At 35.3% G+C, this 12643-nt stretch overlaps 2 protein-coding genes across 2 annotated transcripts; both read left to right on the top strand.

The window, feature by feature from the left end:
• The first annotated feature begins 1806 nt into the window (after window positions 1-1806).
• Window positions 1807-9258, top strand: LOC104096036 (tobamovirus multiplication protein 1-like). The gene is made up of 11 exons (XM_009602319.4): window positions 1807-2027; window positions 5839-5929; window positions 6022-6074; window positions 6720-6812; window positions 6981-7052; window positions 7159-7231; window positions 7312-7357; window positions 7459-7522; window positions 8166-8219; window positions 8298-8375; window positions 8774-9258. Exons 1-11 carry the CDS (start codon window positions 1887-1889, stop codon window positions 8864-8866), a joined length of 858 nt encoding a protein of 285 aa, XP_009600614.1. The 5' UTR covers window positions 1807-1886; the 3' UTR covers window positions 8867-9258.
• LOC104096037 (extensin-1-like) lies at window positions 9231-10646 on the top strand. The gene has a single exon (XM_009602320.4). The coding sequence runs from the start codon at window positions 9231-9233 to the stop codon at window positions 10644-10646; it is 1416 nt and encodes a 471-aa protein (XP_009600615.1).
• The last annotated feature ends 1997 nt before the right edge of the window (window positions 10647-12643 follow it).

Raw genomic sequence — 12643 nt, forward strand, 5'->3', positions numbered from 1 at the left:
TATTTATTTGAAGGAAAGAGATTTATTTGAAAGTATTATATCTTGAAGATTTCTATTTGAAAAACATATAGGCGAAAGATTTATATTGGAAGGACTTGATTAATTGGTTGTACTTGTATTCATTATTTGTTGCGCAATATTTATGGTGTTCTTATCGCTCTGCTGTGTATATCACTGGATGATTATTGTTGCCATCATTATTATTTGTATCCTATTATTTTTGCATACTATATTGCACATGTTATTAGACTACTGCGTGTCTCGACTGTGCCTCGTCACTACTCCACTGAGGTTAGTCTTGATACTTATTGAGTACCGACTGTGGTGTACTCATACTACACTTCTGCACATTTTTGTGCAGAGCCAGGTGTTGGAGATATCGGACTCAGACATAGTTAAAGTGTGATCGCAAGGATTCAAGGTAGAGTTTCTTGGTCGTCGCAGTCCCTAGGAATCTTTTCATTTTATTGTACTGTTAATTATTAATCAAACAGTATTGAGTATTCGATCTTTGAGATCATTCCATGTATTCAGTTAGAGTTCGTGACTCAGTATTACCAGTCTTGGGAGGTTTTTCATATTTGTTTCCGCTGTTGGTTTTTGGCACCTGTATTGAATTAAAAAAATAGCTTAAAATGTAATTGTGCTTGACTTATCTAGTTTTAGAGACTAAGTGTCATCACGATACCTGTGATTGAATTTTGGGTCGTGACATTACACCTAATCAAACATGCATTAAAAAAGAGAGCATACTTCTGTCATAAATCAAATAAAAAGGACCTAATGATTCTTCAAGAGTACAACGACAACTATGTCTCTATCTTAAAGTAATTGCGATCCACAATTTGAATCTCTAATTTTCGGTCCGTAAAGGACTTTAAAATTCTTCAAGAATATATAATGGAATAGAATTCTTAGATTGTTATCATATATAATCCTTCATTTAGTTAAATAATATCTGCATTTGATGATATTAACATTATGTGAAAATTATTTTAGTTTCATTCTCGTTTTATCTCTATTTCAACACCAAGAGATGAATTGTAATTTGTACACTATTATTTAATTAATCTATTATTAATCCGTCTTGGAAAAAAACAAAAAATAACTAAAATATCCTTAATTAGTAAACATTATTTTTGGAATTATAACTATTTTACATCACTAAAAAAAGATAAATTAATGCTTTTGCAATTGATAAAGTTAGAAGTTCAGGTCGCATGAGGTAAATAAAGATACTCATTATCTAGCTTATTAGTATTTATTTAGTCACCCGAAAATAAATGAAGATGTTTTTCCTCTTTATCATTCTTATTATAGTTTCCATCAATGCTTGTGTTAAGTATTAAATTTGAAAACTTTCTGAGAGCCCGTTTGGACATAAGAAATTTTTAAATTTTATTCGAATTTTTTTAATTTTTTTTTAAAATCAGCATTTGGTCATAAAGTTTTTAATTTTCACTTAAAAATATATTTTAAAATTTTTTAAAAATTTTAAAAATTCTAAAAAATTATTTATCAAAATTTTCACTCAAATCACTCACAAAACTTTAAAAACAACCCAAAATTATATTCATATCCAAATACAACTCTAATTTTCAAATATAATTTTTACTTTTTTTTTAATTTTACAATTCTTATGTCCAAACGACCACTAAGTTAATCGATCGTAAGAAACGATGAGATAAACAAGAGGAGAATCACAAGTCCGACATTGTAAACTTCCCACCTTCCCACGTGTTTTGTACACGTGTCCATCCATCCACGTGCGCCCCTTCCAAACCCTCCACCCCTTCTTTCTCACTTCGTCACTCTCTTTCAAGTTTCAAAACTGAACACAGCTTGATTTTCAGTTCATCATTTCTGCTAATCTCAGCTTACAAGCAATGCTAAAGAATAAAAGCTTTTTTCTTGAAGTTCCCATCTTTGATTGGTTTAATGGAGCGCTTGAGGTTTCGGATAACGGGAAAGAAGGCATCTTTTATACTCTTTCTGCTGCCTACGCGTTTGTCTCCTTCATTGCCCTGGTACACTAATTTGAGTCATTACTTACGTTTCTTGGATTATACTACTTGTGTTTCCACTTATGTTATAAAGTTGAACTCCAAGGTTTCTATTAGTAGTATTTTTTTACCATATTTCTGGATCTTATTAGATTGACCATTAATGCCAGTTGATTAAGTGTTGTAATACCCACATTTACTATAATACCAAATCACTAATTAACCTCGTTTTTAGACCCAATATTTGGGTCCATCTTTTATTAGGGCATTTTCTTCGGATTTATTTCATCCATTCAGAGTTCAGATATTTTCCAATATGAGCTCCTAACTTACGCTGGGTTGTTTAATTTTGTGGACACGTTTGTTCTGGGGTATGCCGAACTAGACCTAGGAATTTTTTGTTCAGTTTGCATTTGGCTTCGTTTGAATGTCTGGAGGAAAGTTTGATTGTTGATAAAAATTGCAGCGAATATAGTGAAGCAAAGGAGATTATATTATTTTCTTGGATGTCCTTGTTTGAAAGGAAAAAGAAAGTTCAAAATAAGATAAAATAATTTTCCCTCAGGTTTATATATTTTTGCAGGACTTAAGGTTGGGATTTTTTTGTTTTGAAAAATTGTCAAAGGCTTTACCTACAAGTCTCCTTCCTATCAAATGCACAAAAATGCAAGAAAATCAACTTTTCGACCATTTTTCTCCTAAATCATGGCAACCAAATGATATATTGAGGTTAATGCATGGACTTATTGTAGCAAAGGGATCATTTGATTTGCAGGTGGATAAGGCGTGACAGTGACCAATGGTGAGAATTTTTTTATTGATTATGTCGAGTGCATATACCATAGGCCTATGTCACATGGGCTTAGTGGGCTTGTGTTAATACTCACTAAGAAAGGCTTAGTTGATTCTCTGTTGGTAACCATGGGCTAGGCATGCTCAGGCAAGAGCTTCACGCTTGTCAAACCATGGGTTTTAGTCTTGCTTGGATTAGGAGAAAGGTAAAGAGGAGTTGAAGTTGACGCCAACCTAAGGTATGGAGAAAATATTTTGTCGTGGGGAAATGTTTCACCTAGGATACTATTTTCTGAATCATTCTTCTCGTGCTTGATTGGATATAAAGTAAACAATTTATGATTATTGACTTATTGTTAAGTATAAGATAGGTAGAATAGCCGTTTTGTGATATATTTTTAGTATCAAAGGTTGACAACAACATCCAGATTGGTTGAGGCAAGCGATCTGAAGTAAGAAGCACATACTTATAAAAGAATGCGATTTATGTTCATATAAGTAACGTAAGTCATTTATCGGCTTTAGGTGAAAAATATTTTCTTCGGAGAAAAGCAGTTTCCATAATTCAGGACAAATCAAATCAAATATCGAGCAATGATTTGATCAATCACTACATTTTCTAGAAAAGATTTTGTATCATAGCAAACACATTCGTACTAATTTTGGATAAGCTACTCCGTCCGTTCCAATTTACGTGGCAGAGTTTGACTCCACAGAGTTTAAGAGGAAAAAAAAAGACTTTTGAAACTTATGATCTTAAACTTGACATTACATTTTTGTGGCTATAAAAACATGCTAAGGATAGCACTCAAGGGTGTGGCCTAGTGGTCAATGAAGTGAGTTGAGAATGATGAAGTTTTAGGTTCAAATCTCAACGGAGACAAAAACACTAGATAATTTCTTCTCATTTGTCCAAGCCCCGGTGGATAGAGTTACTTGCTTCCTGTTGCTGGTGGGAGGTAGCAGGTATCCGTGGAATTAGTCGAGGTGCGCATAAGCTGGTCCGGACACCACGATTAAGAAAAAAACAATGCTAAAGGTAAAATGAGAAATTTATAGTTAAATTGTTTCTAAATATAGAAATGGGTCATTATTTTTTGAACGAACTAATAAGGAAAAGTGTCACCTACAATAGAACAGAGGGAGGAGAACTACTTTTTTCTCTCACTTTACCTTACTGTCTGAGAATGCTTCTTTGAAATTACATCGCTTTACACATAAAAAGTGATAGATCCTCGTTTCGCGCTGCTCCAAAGATAAGGTGATCGCTTTTAGTAACACTAGACTTTTTACTGCTAGGGTAATAAATTAGTTGGCAGGTAAGGAAACACAGGAGTTATGTTCAAAGATATAATTTATGGAAGTCAGAATTCTCTTATTTTTCTGCTATTCACTATTACAAAACTGAAGGGTTGACATTTTGTTGCCTAAGTTTTATTTATGAACTGTCGAGCTTCCACTCTAAAGTGCTATTGAGGTATATGTTCCCCCCTTATCTTCGTATATTTACCTAATCAGGAACTATATTTAAAAATAAAAATAAAAAAAAAATAAAAATAAAAATAAAAATATATATATATATATATATATATATTCTCAAATACGATGAATTAAACTTAATTGAGAATTTTCGCCTAGCCTGAATAAACAACTTATAATATGCATTGACAACAGAGCATAAAAAAGGTCACACAGTTTCAGTCTCCTCTCCTTGCTCTTTGCAACAGATATTCACAAGAGGTCAAGAGCCATGGAAATTGAGCTTAAAGTAAATGACAACATGCAAGGGAAGTAGACTTGTTAACACAAGACATTTTTAATTTTGACTCATGATCATGTAGTGGTAAATGCATTTCTAGGCTCGAAACAAAAGAAAGATTAAGACATCTTTTGATAGCTGTCTAGTAAATTCTGTATAATTGACCTAAGCATTACAATGACTATCTTGTATTCCTTATTTATTTTCAAAGGATAATTTAATCAAATGGAAAATAAATAGTTCATCCGACAAAACCAAAAGGGACAACAACAACCACCTAGTGAATTCTCACAAGACCCCCTCACAAGTGGGGTCTGGGGAGGGTAGAGTATACGCAGCCTTACCCCTACCCTAGGAAGGCAGAAAGACTGTTTCCGAAAGACCCTCGGCTAAAGAAAAGAAGAAAAGAAGAAAAGAAGCAGTGACAACAAGTAGTAACAACAACAAGATATTAAAGAAGCGAAGCCAAGATAACAATCAAACAATAGATAATACTAGCAATCTAAGGATAAAGGATACCATATTAACACTAATGCTACCGGTTTGAGAAAGACAAAAGGACACGCTCGACAACCTACTAACCTTCTATCCTAATCCTCGACCTCCAGATCCTCCTATCAAGGGCCATGTCCTCGGTAAGCTCCAGCTACGCCATGCCTGCCTAATCACCTCTCCCCAATACTTCTTAGGCCTACCTCTATCCCTTCTCATACCCACCAAGGCCAACCTCTTACACCTCCTAACTGGGGCATCTGTGCTTTTCCTCTTCACATGTTCGAACCATCTGAGCCTTGCCTCCCGCATCTTATCCTCCACGGGAGCCGCTCCCACCTTTTCCAGAATAACTTCATTCCTAATTTATCTAACCTGGTATCCCCGCACAAAATCAAAAGGGACAACGTAGACAAAAGAGCTTTACGGTGATTCCATCAGATAAAAAAAAGAGGAATTTATTAAAAGATCTGCCACCCGATTTTTAATTATTGTTTTTATGCTTTCCTGTTGAAGGACTATGTGCGTGTTTGTATGTCATGTTGCTCAGCAGGAGAGGGTGTGTGGAAAGGGGTGGCACTTATTTATTGCAAGCTTTGGTTGTACTATTTTAATGGTCTGGGAACTAGTAGTAATGATGGCACTGCAGTTTTCTTAATACTACAGTGGGATTTGAAAAACTTGGAAATGTATCCAAATTTCCATCAGCATCCCACTAGCTTGTCTTGATGAGGCCTACTCCAAATTCTCGAAATTTATCATCTCAGCAAGTTTCCATATGTTGTATTTCAGGTACAACTCATTCGCATCCAATTGCGTCTTTCAGGAATTGGTTGGACAACACAGAAGGTTTTTCACTTGATGAATTTTGTTGTCTGTGGATGTAAGATTTCCTTTACTTTCTCCAAGTTCTGCTAGAAACTGTTCGCATCAAGTTATTCTGATACTCACAAGAACCAAATGATTTGTTGGCAGTGAGAGCGATTTTATTTGGCATCTACAGGAGTGTGTTTTATCTGAGACCAAAAGTAAGTCTTTTCTTTCCCTTAACCATTCTAATGTCCACTTTGCTGGTGAATAAATTGCAGAGTAGGCTATTGACTCCTAAAATTTCTGGAATGTACTCTCAAGGGAATTACAATGCAAGAGAAGGAAAGTTAACTCATGAATGTCACCGTTTAAGTAGCATTAGTCATTTTGATGAAACAATCATATCCAATTCTTTGAAGCTAAACTGAGAACAATTTATCCTTCTTTAGCATCAACTCATCACCAACCTAGTAGATATCACAGAACTAAGTAGCTGCGAGCCTGTGTTTAGTATATAACCTATGGACTTAACTTCGCCTTGTTTAACATCAATTTACTGTCTGTTTGAACTGTCTTGTGAGCAATTCACAGAGAACAAATAGTCAAATTATCGTTCCTTCTACTCTCTCCTTATTCCATGACTTTGTAGTTGATATGAAACATTCTGACCTTAATAGATCAATATTTCAAACTCTTGGTGAATTTGATTGCAGGTTACATATTAGAACAGTTGCCTTTTTAAAAAAAAAATCATACCATGCATCAGAACTGGGATCCAAGTTAAATTTCATATTTTCTTTAAAGAACAGGCATTATGACATTTGATTTGTCTATTTAGCTAACACCATTCAACATTTAAACAGGCACTTGAGATGATGCTTCTGGATCTCCCTGGTCTTCTATTCTTTTCCACATATACGCTGCTAGTTCTATTTTGGGCTGAAATATACCATCAGGTAATGCTATTTGATTTCGGTAGTCTTTAAGGAGTCACTCAGACAAGATATTTTCATGGGAATCGTGTTAAAATATTCCTTAATATATTCGTTGTGGAAGACGCCTTACCTATTATAATTATTTTCATCATGGATCAGGCCTTACTCTTTATTTATTATTTTTCTCAGGCAAGAAACCTTCCCATTGATAAACTTCGACCTGCATATTATGCAGTTAATGCGGTCGTGTATCTTATACAGGTAGTGCATCAGAGTTCTATTCACTTCACAGAAAATATATCCATGTATAAGCAATGGAAGCCTCTCTAAGTTTCCTCCTATTTATGGAACCGTGATATGATTGCAGATATGCATCTGGATCTTCATCAGGCTTGGCCCGACTTCGACTGGTGTTGAAACTGCTAAACTCTTTTTCGCAGGTCGGCTACATATGTGCAATTGTTGCTAAGACATTGTTGTCTACAATCTTATTTAAAAAATCTGAGTGCACTTTCTGCAGTTATTTCGTTTTGTGCTGCTCTGGGATTTGTCATGTATGGTGGAAGGTAATTGGTGCCCAGTATTGTACAAGTGCCCATAATCTCTTTCCTATATCCATGTTTCATGAAATTGATCTTTTTTCTTTTCCTTTTTAATCTCTCTTTAGGTTATTCGCAATGCTTCGGCGCTTTCCTATTGAATCTAGAGGCCGTCAGAAGAAGCTTCATGAGGTTTGTGCCTGTTGTAACTGCCTTCATCTTCATTCCGTCATTCTCTTGCCATGTACATGGCAACTAGATGCAAGACTATATTTCATTTAGGTGCCTCTTTTTTGCCTTTGAGAGAAACAAATCCATCTTCATTGAAGCTTTGCTGCCAAGTCCTACCTTGTCTTTCCGGCCATTGCAATAGTATCTTGACCAATTAAAAACTAGAAATCTAGTTCCCAGCTCCATCCATCTTTGTTTTTGGTTGATAGTGTAGACAATAGGTGCTATATATCTTCTGACATGAAACTGTCTAATTTTTAGTAGACAAAGTTATCATGAGAGGATATGGGTACCTGGTGAAATGCTGAAATAGTCAAAATACACTGATATATTTTTCCACAAAAGATAAAGGGAAAATGATTTATCATGTACTCGATATCAGCCAATCAATTGGCCTCAATCTCAAACTAGTTCGGGGTCAGCTCTTCAGGTGCATGATCCTTTGTGTATTATATCAATCCAAATGGTTTCATTGTACTTAAAAGATAACGTTAAATTTTTTGAGCATTTAATGGAGTTTGGTATAATTATAAAGGAAAAGATAATTATTCCTGTGTAATGAGAATCTGATCTACTTTGGTCTTTAACGTCTATCGTTGTGCAGGTTGGCTTTGTGACTGGTATTTGCTGCACTTGTTTCTTGATCAGATGTGTAGTGGTAAGTTTCCACCAAATTCAGGATATTTGACCCTAGCATGATTAAGAAAATGCATATTTCCATGTTATTTATTTGCAGGTTGCTATTTCTGCTTTTGACGGGAATGCTGATGTTGATGTCATTGACCATCCTGTTCTCATTCTCATCTATTACATGGTAATTTAAGTTATATTTAAGAGTTCAGTTTCTTGATTTTTTACACCATTAGGTTAAATTTACCAGCACCAACTCTTGGGAAGCCATGATAATCTGGTAAATAGAGTAATAACCTTCTATAACTGATTAAAATTCAACTGACAGCGTAAAAGTTCTTTACATTGTTATGTCCGTACACAAAATTTAAACCCTATTATTAATACTCTATAGCTGGTTATAACCAAATTCAGCCCTTGTGGCACATTTGCATCTATAAGTGTATTTTTCCATTTTCAAGTCCATTCTTAGGTTTATTTAACTTTTATTTATTTATCTTCTCATACTTTTTAAGCTCCCTTAAAGCTTTTCATAGGCGTAAAAGATGTTTCATAAAGATCCATTTTTTTCATTTTATTCAGGTGGTGGAGATATTGCCTTCTATATTAGTGCTCTTTATCCTGCGCAAATTGCCTCCAAGACGCGTATCAGAGCAGTATCATCCTATTCAATAACTGATAAAAAGGGCAAAGCTGATCTTAATGCTTCACAGTTTTTGTTGGGAGAAGCCTTTTTCACAGAACGAAGTCATTAAAAATATTCACAATTTTTTTTCCTTTTTTTTGGTGGTTGCCGTTTGTTCAATTGATTTGTGGAAAAGAAGTCTAGTTTGACTGCAACTCATAGTTGTTTAGAAGTCCTGAAATTATTAGCTATTCGGAGTGTCAAAGATAGAGAAGAATTTTGATACGCCTAAGAGAGTAGCAATTAGAAGTTTAATGGGATTCAAACGTGCTACCTGAGGTTATATTCTGTGGTTATTCCCATTTATATCTTTGCTCTTGTAAAACCTCAAAGCTAATCTTTCTTTGTTGAAACATGTCGAGAAGTGGTACATTATGGGTAATTCTTTTCTTGGGTATTTGCATGGGCATGGTTACTGCCACTGCGAGGGAACCTAAAAGTGAAAACGTGGAGTTATTTGGTCGAAGATGGCCGCCTATTCCTTGGTGGAGACTACCATGGCGTGTATACTACCCAAACTACCCGCCATTGCCTCCGCCTCCGCCCTCAGTTGCTAATGTGATTCCGCCAATGGTGCACGTGGATCCACCTCCCCCTCCTCCGCCAATGGTGCACGTGGATCCACCTCCCCCTCCACCGCATGTGGCTCCACCACCACTTCCGCCACTGCACACTGCTCGTCCGCCACCGTCTCTTCCCCCTGTTACTAATGCAGTTCCGCCACCATCTCCACCACCGCACATGGCTCCACCTTCCCCTCCGCCACCACACGCGGCTACATCACTACCTCCGCAACAACTTCCTCCTCTTCCCCCAATTGATAATGTGGCTCCTATTCTGTCACCGCCACCTCCAGCATTTCATTCACCGGTGGTTAATAAACCTCCTCCAACTCGGGGTGATGAACCAAGTGATTGTTCGATGGTTTTGATAAACGTGGATGGGTGTGTATCAGATTTGATCACTTCCTTTTTCAAGGATCAAGTTTCATTATCCATTGATTGCTGCATAGTCATTTCAAGAATTTCAGATGATTGCTTCGACGCAGGGTTCATACATTTCAGGGTGCCCGTTTTCCTAACAAAAGTGAGGGACTATTGCAGTCACCACCCAATATCACCTTCACCATTGCCTCCACCTCCGCCCTCAGTTGCTAACGCGGTTCCGCCGCCACCTCCACCACAACACGTGGCTCCACCTCCGCCATGGCACGCGACTCCACTTTTGCCGCCGCACGTGGCTCCATCACTACCTCCACAACCGCCTCCGTCTCCGCCTCCAGTCGATAATGTGGCTCCTATACCACTACCACCGCCTCTAGCGTTTCACTCACCGGTGGTTAGCCCACCTCTACCATCGCAGACGGTTACACCACCATCACCATTGCACGTGGCTGCACCACCACCTATGCCACCGCACGTGGCTCCATCACTGCCACCACAACGGCCTCCATCTCCGCCACCAGTTCACGATAACATGGCTCCTATAGTGTCACCACCACCTCCAACGTTTCATCTACCGGTGGTTAATCCACCTTCTTCGGCTCCTTGGGGTGATGAAACAAGCGACTGCTCGACGGTTCTGATCAATGTGGATGGTTGTGTCTCAGATTTGATCACTTCCTTTTTCAAGGATCAAGTTTCGTTATCCGCAGATTGTTGCAGAGTTGTTTCAAGAATTTCAGATGATTGCTTTGATAGAGCGTTCACGCACTTTAGAGTACCAGTTTTCCTAACAAAAGTGAGGGACTATTGCAGCCACCAAGGGTGAAGCATGAGCAAATCTTAACAATACATTTTTAATGAGAGCCTTTATGTTTCCTAGGCCAGTCCATTCAGAGTCATTCCTAATAGAAAAGAAATAGCGTATAATTAATGTATAATTTTTTTTAGTGATTTCGTTTACTTGATAGGATTCTGAAGAAAAAATGCAAAATTTTCATGTAGTTTGCTTAATGACAATTAAGAGTGGTTGAAGTTAAATACTTTCTTCTACCTTTTACTTTAATTTCTTTATGTAATTGATTCATCTCGATATTACATTTCAATACTAGTGACTGCAAGGCAAAAGTAGATATGCTAAAAATAGGTCTTGTGTCTTCAATTAGCAAAACGAAGAAGAATGAGAAATAGTAGAGTATTTATTTACCTTCACTATTTGGAGCTTGGTAAATATCAGATAGTAAATACATCTGTATCATATGTTTGAAGTTTTTCCTGTACTTCAACTTCAGAAATCCAAAGGCAACCTACAATTTTACAGAGGGCCTTGTCTTTTGGGTTTTGGTTGCTAGGTTCATTAATAGAGGAGAACCTAATCAATTAGATAACGAGCTGAGAAGCAAGGAAAAAATGATAACAAAAAAGCTCTAATTATGATCTTGTTACATATAATGCTGTTTATTACTATTTTTTGTAATACGTGCTTGCTTATATTGGAGGATCGAAGGACAGTCTTCGTGAATTTATATTTTATAAGCGGGATAGGAAGAGACTAGAGGTAGGATAATGGTAGAAATTTATCGGCATTTATATTAAAACTAGTCTTACGTTACGCGCGTTGCACGTGTAGACTATCTCAATGAGTAAAAGACTTTTTTAAAAAACGTTGATATTATATTAAATATTGTGTTTGAGTTATAAAATAAAGTATATATAAATATTGATCCTATATTTATCACTCAATAAAAAAATAAACTACTCCAATAAAAGTTCTCAATCTTCAGTCAATATATTCAACTGAAATTTATTCTTGTTATAATTTTATTTGATATAGAATAGATATAGATTAGTGCTTTCCATGTGTCCTGTTAGTCATTCTAAAACTTATATAAATATCTCTCTTTCTCATCATTTTGAAATTCATTTGGTAATTAAAGTATTTTTAGATACAATTTATTTATCTTACTTTAATAAATAGTAATGATTAAATATATTTTTAATTTTTAATTTTTAATTTTTCACTACATGTAAAATATTATTATATAATCTAGTCGTTAAAAAATGAGCAAACTCATTCTAAATCATTAAAAAACTTGAATATATAAACCTTTTTAATGATTCTTGACGTAGATAAAAGAATAGACAAAACACTGAATCTAGAAATCTTCTTATAATTTTGCAATAAAAACTTGGAAAGAACTTAAATTTACCGCGGAGATGAATCCTTGGCAACAATAATATGGAATGTACTATAGTTATATTAAATAATTCAAACAAGAAAAATAATTATATAATGTGAAATTTAATTGATTTTAAAGTTCGATATATTACGACTTCCTACTTAATTCAAATAAGAAATAACTTTTAAAGCAAAATTTTAATTGATTTTAAAGTCCTAATATTAGTCCACAAATAGATTTCTTCTAAAATAAAAATAAAAAAATCTTCTAAAAACAAAGCAAAACGGCAATCCCTAATTATCAAACAAAACAATCTAAAATAATGAAATAAGAATTCCAATGGATACATGTCAAAATATAAAAGAAAGATGATCTTTTAGCTAATGATCTCCACTGATACCACTATTTTAGTTTATATGTGTGGCTATAATCTATTCCTATTTAGATTAGGACTTTTAAAAGTATAACAACCAGAAGGGTATTTTTAGTTAATTTAGGCAAAGGATTTATATGAATAGAATTTAATCGATTTAAATTCCTAAATATTAGGAGTTTTTACCTAATTTCAATACGGAAATGATTTAATTCATAGGCCTAAATATTAGAGAAATTAATTAAATGACTATTTTGTTTAGTGTGAAATTAA

The sequence above is a fragment of the Nicotiana tomentosiformis genome, chromosome 1, assembly GCF_000390325.3.
Source record: "Nicotiana tomentosiformis chromosome 1, ASM39032v3, whole genome shotgun sequence".
Taxonomy (NCBI): Eukaryota; Viridiplantae; Streptophyta; class Magnoliopsida; order Solanales; family Solanaceae; genus Nicotiana; species Nicotiana tomentosiformis.

Excerpts from the sequence above, each read along its gene's own strand:
- LOC104096037 (XM_009602320.4), top strand. The coding sequence starts at position 9,231 with ATGTCGAGAAGTGGTACATTATGGGTAATTCTTTTCTTGGGTATTTGC.
- LOC104096036 (XM_009602319.4), top strand. The coding sequence starts at position 1,887 with ATGCTAAAGAATAAAAGCTTTTTTCTTGAAGTTCCCATCTTTGATTGG. Across the intron at positions 7,358-7,458 it reads TTTGTCATGTATGGTGGAAG|GTTATTCGCAATGCTTCGGC; the intron begins GTAATTGGTGCC and ends ATCTCTCTTTAG. Across the intron at positions 7,523-8,165 it reads GTCAGAAGAAGCTTCATGAG|GTTGGCTTTGTGACTGGTAT; the intron begins GTTTGTGCCTGT and ends ATCGTTGTGCAG.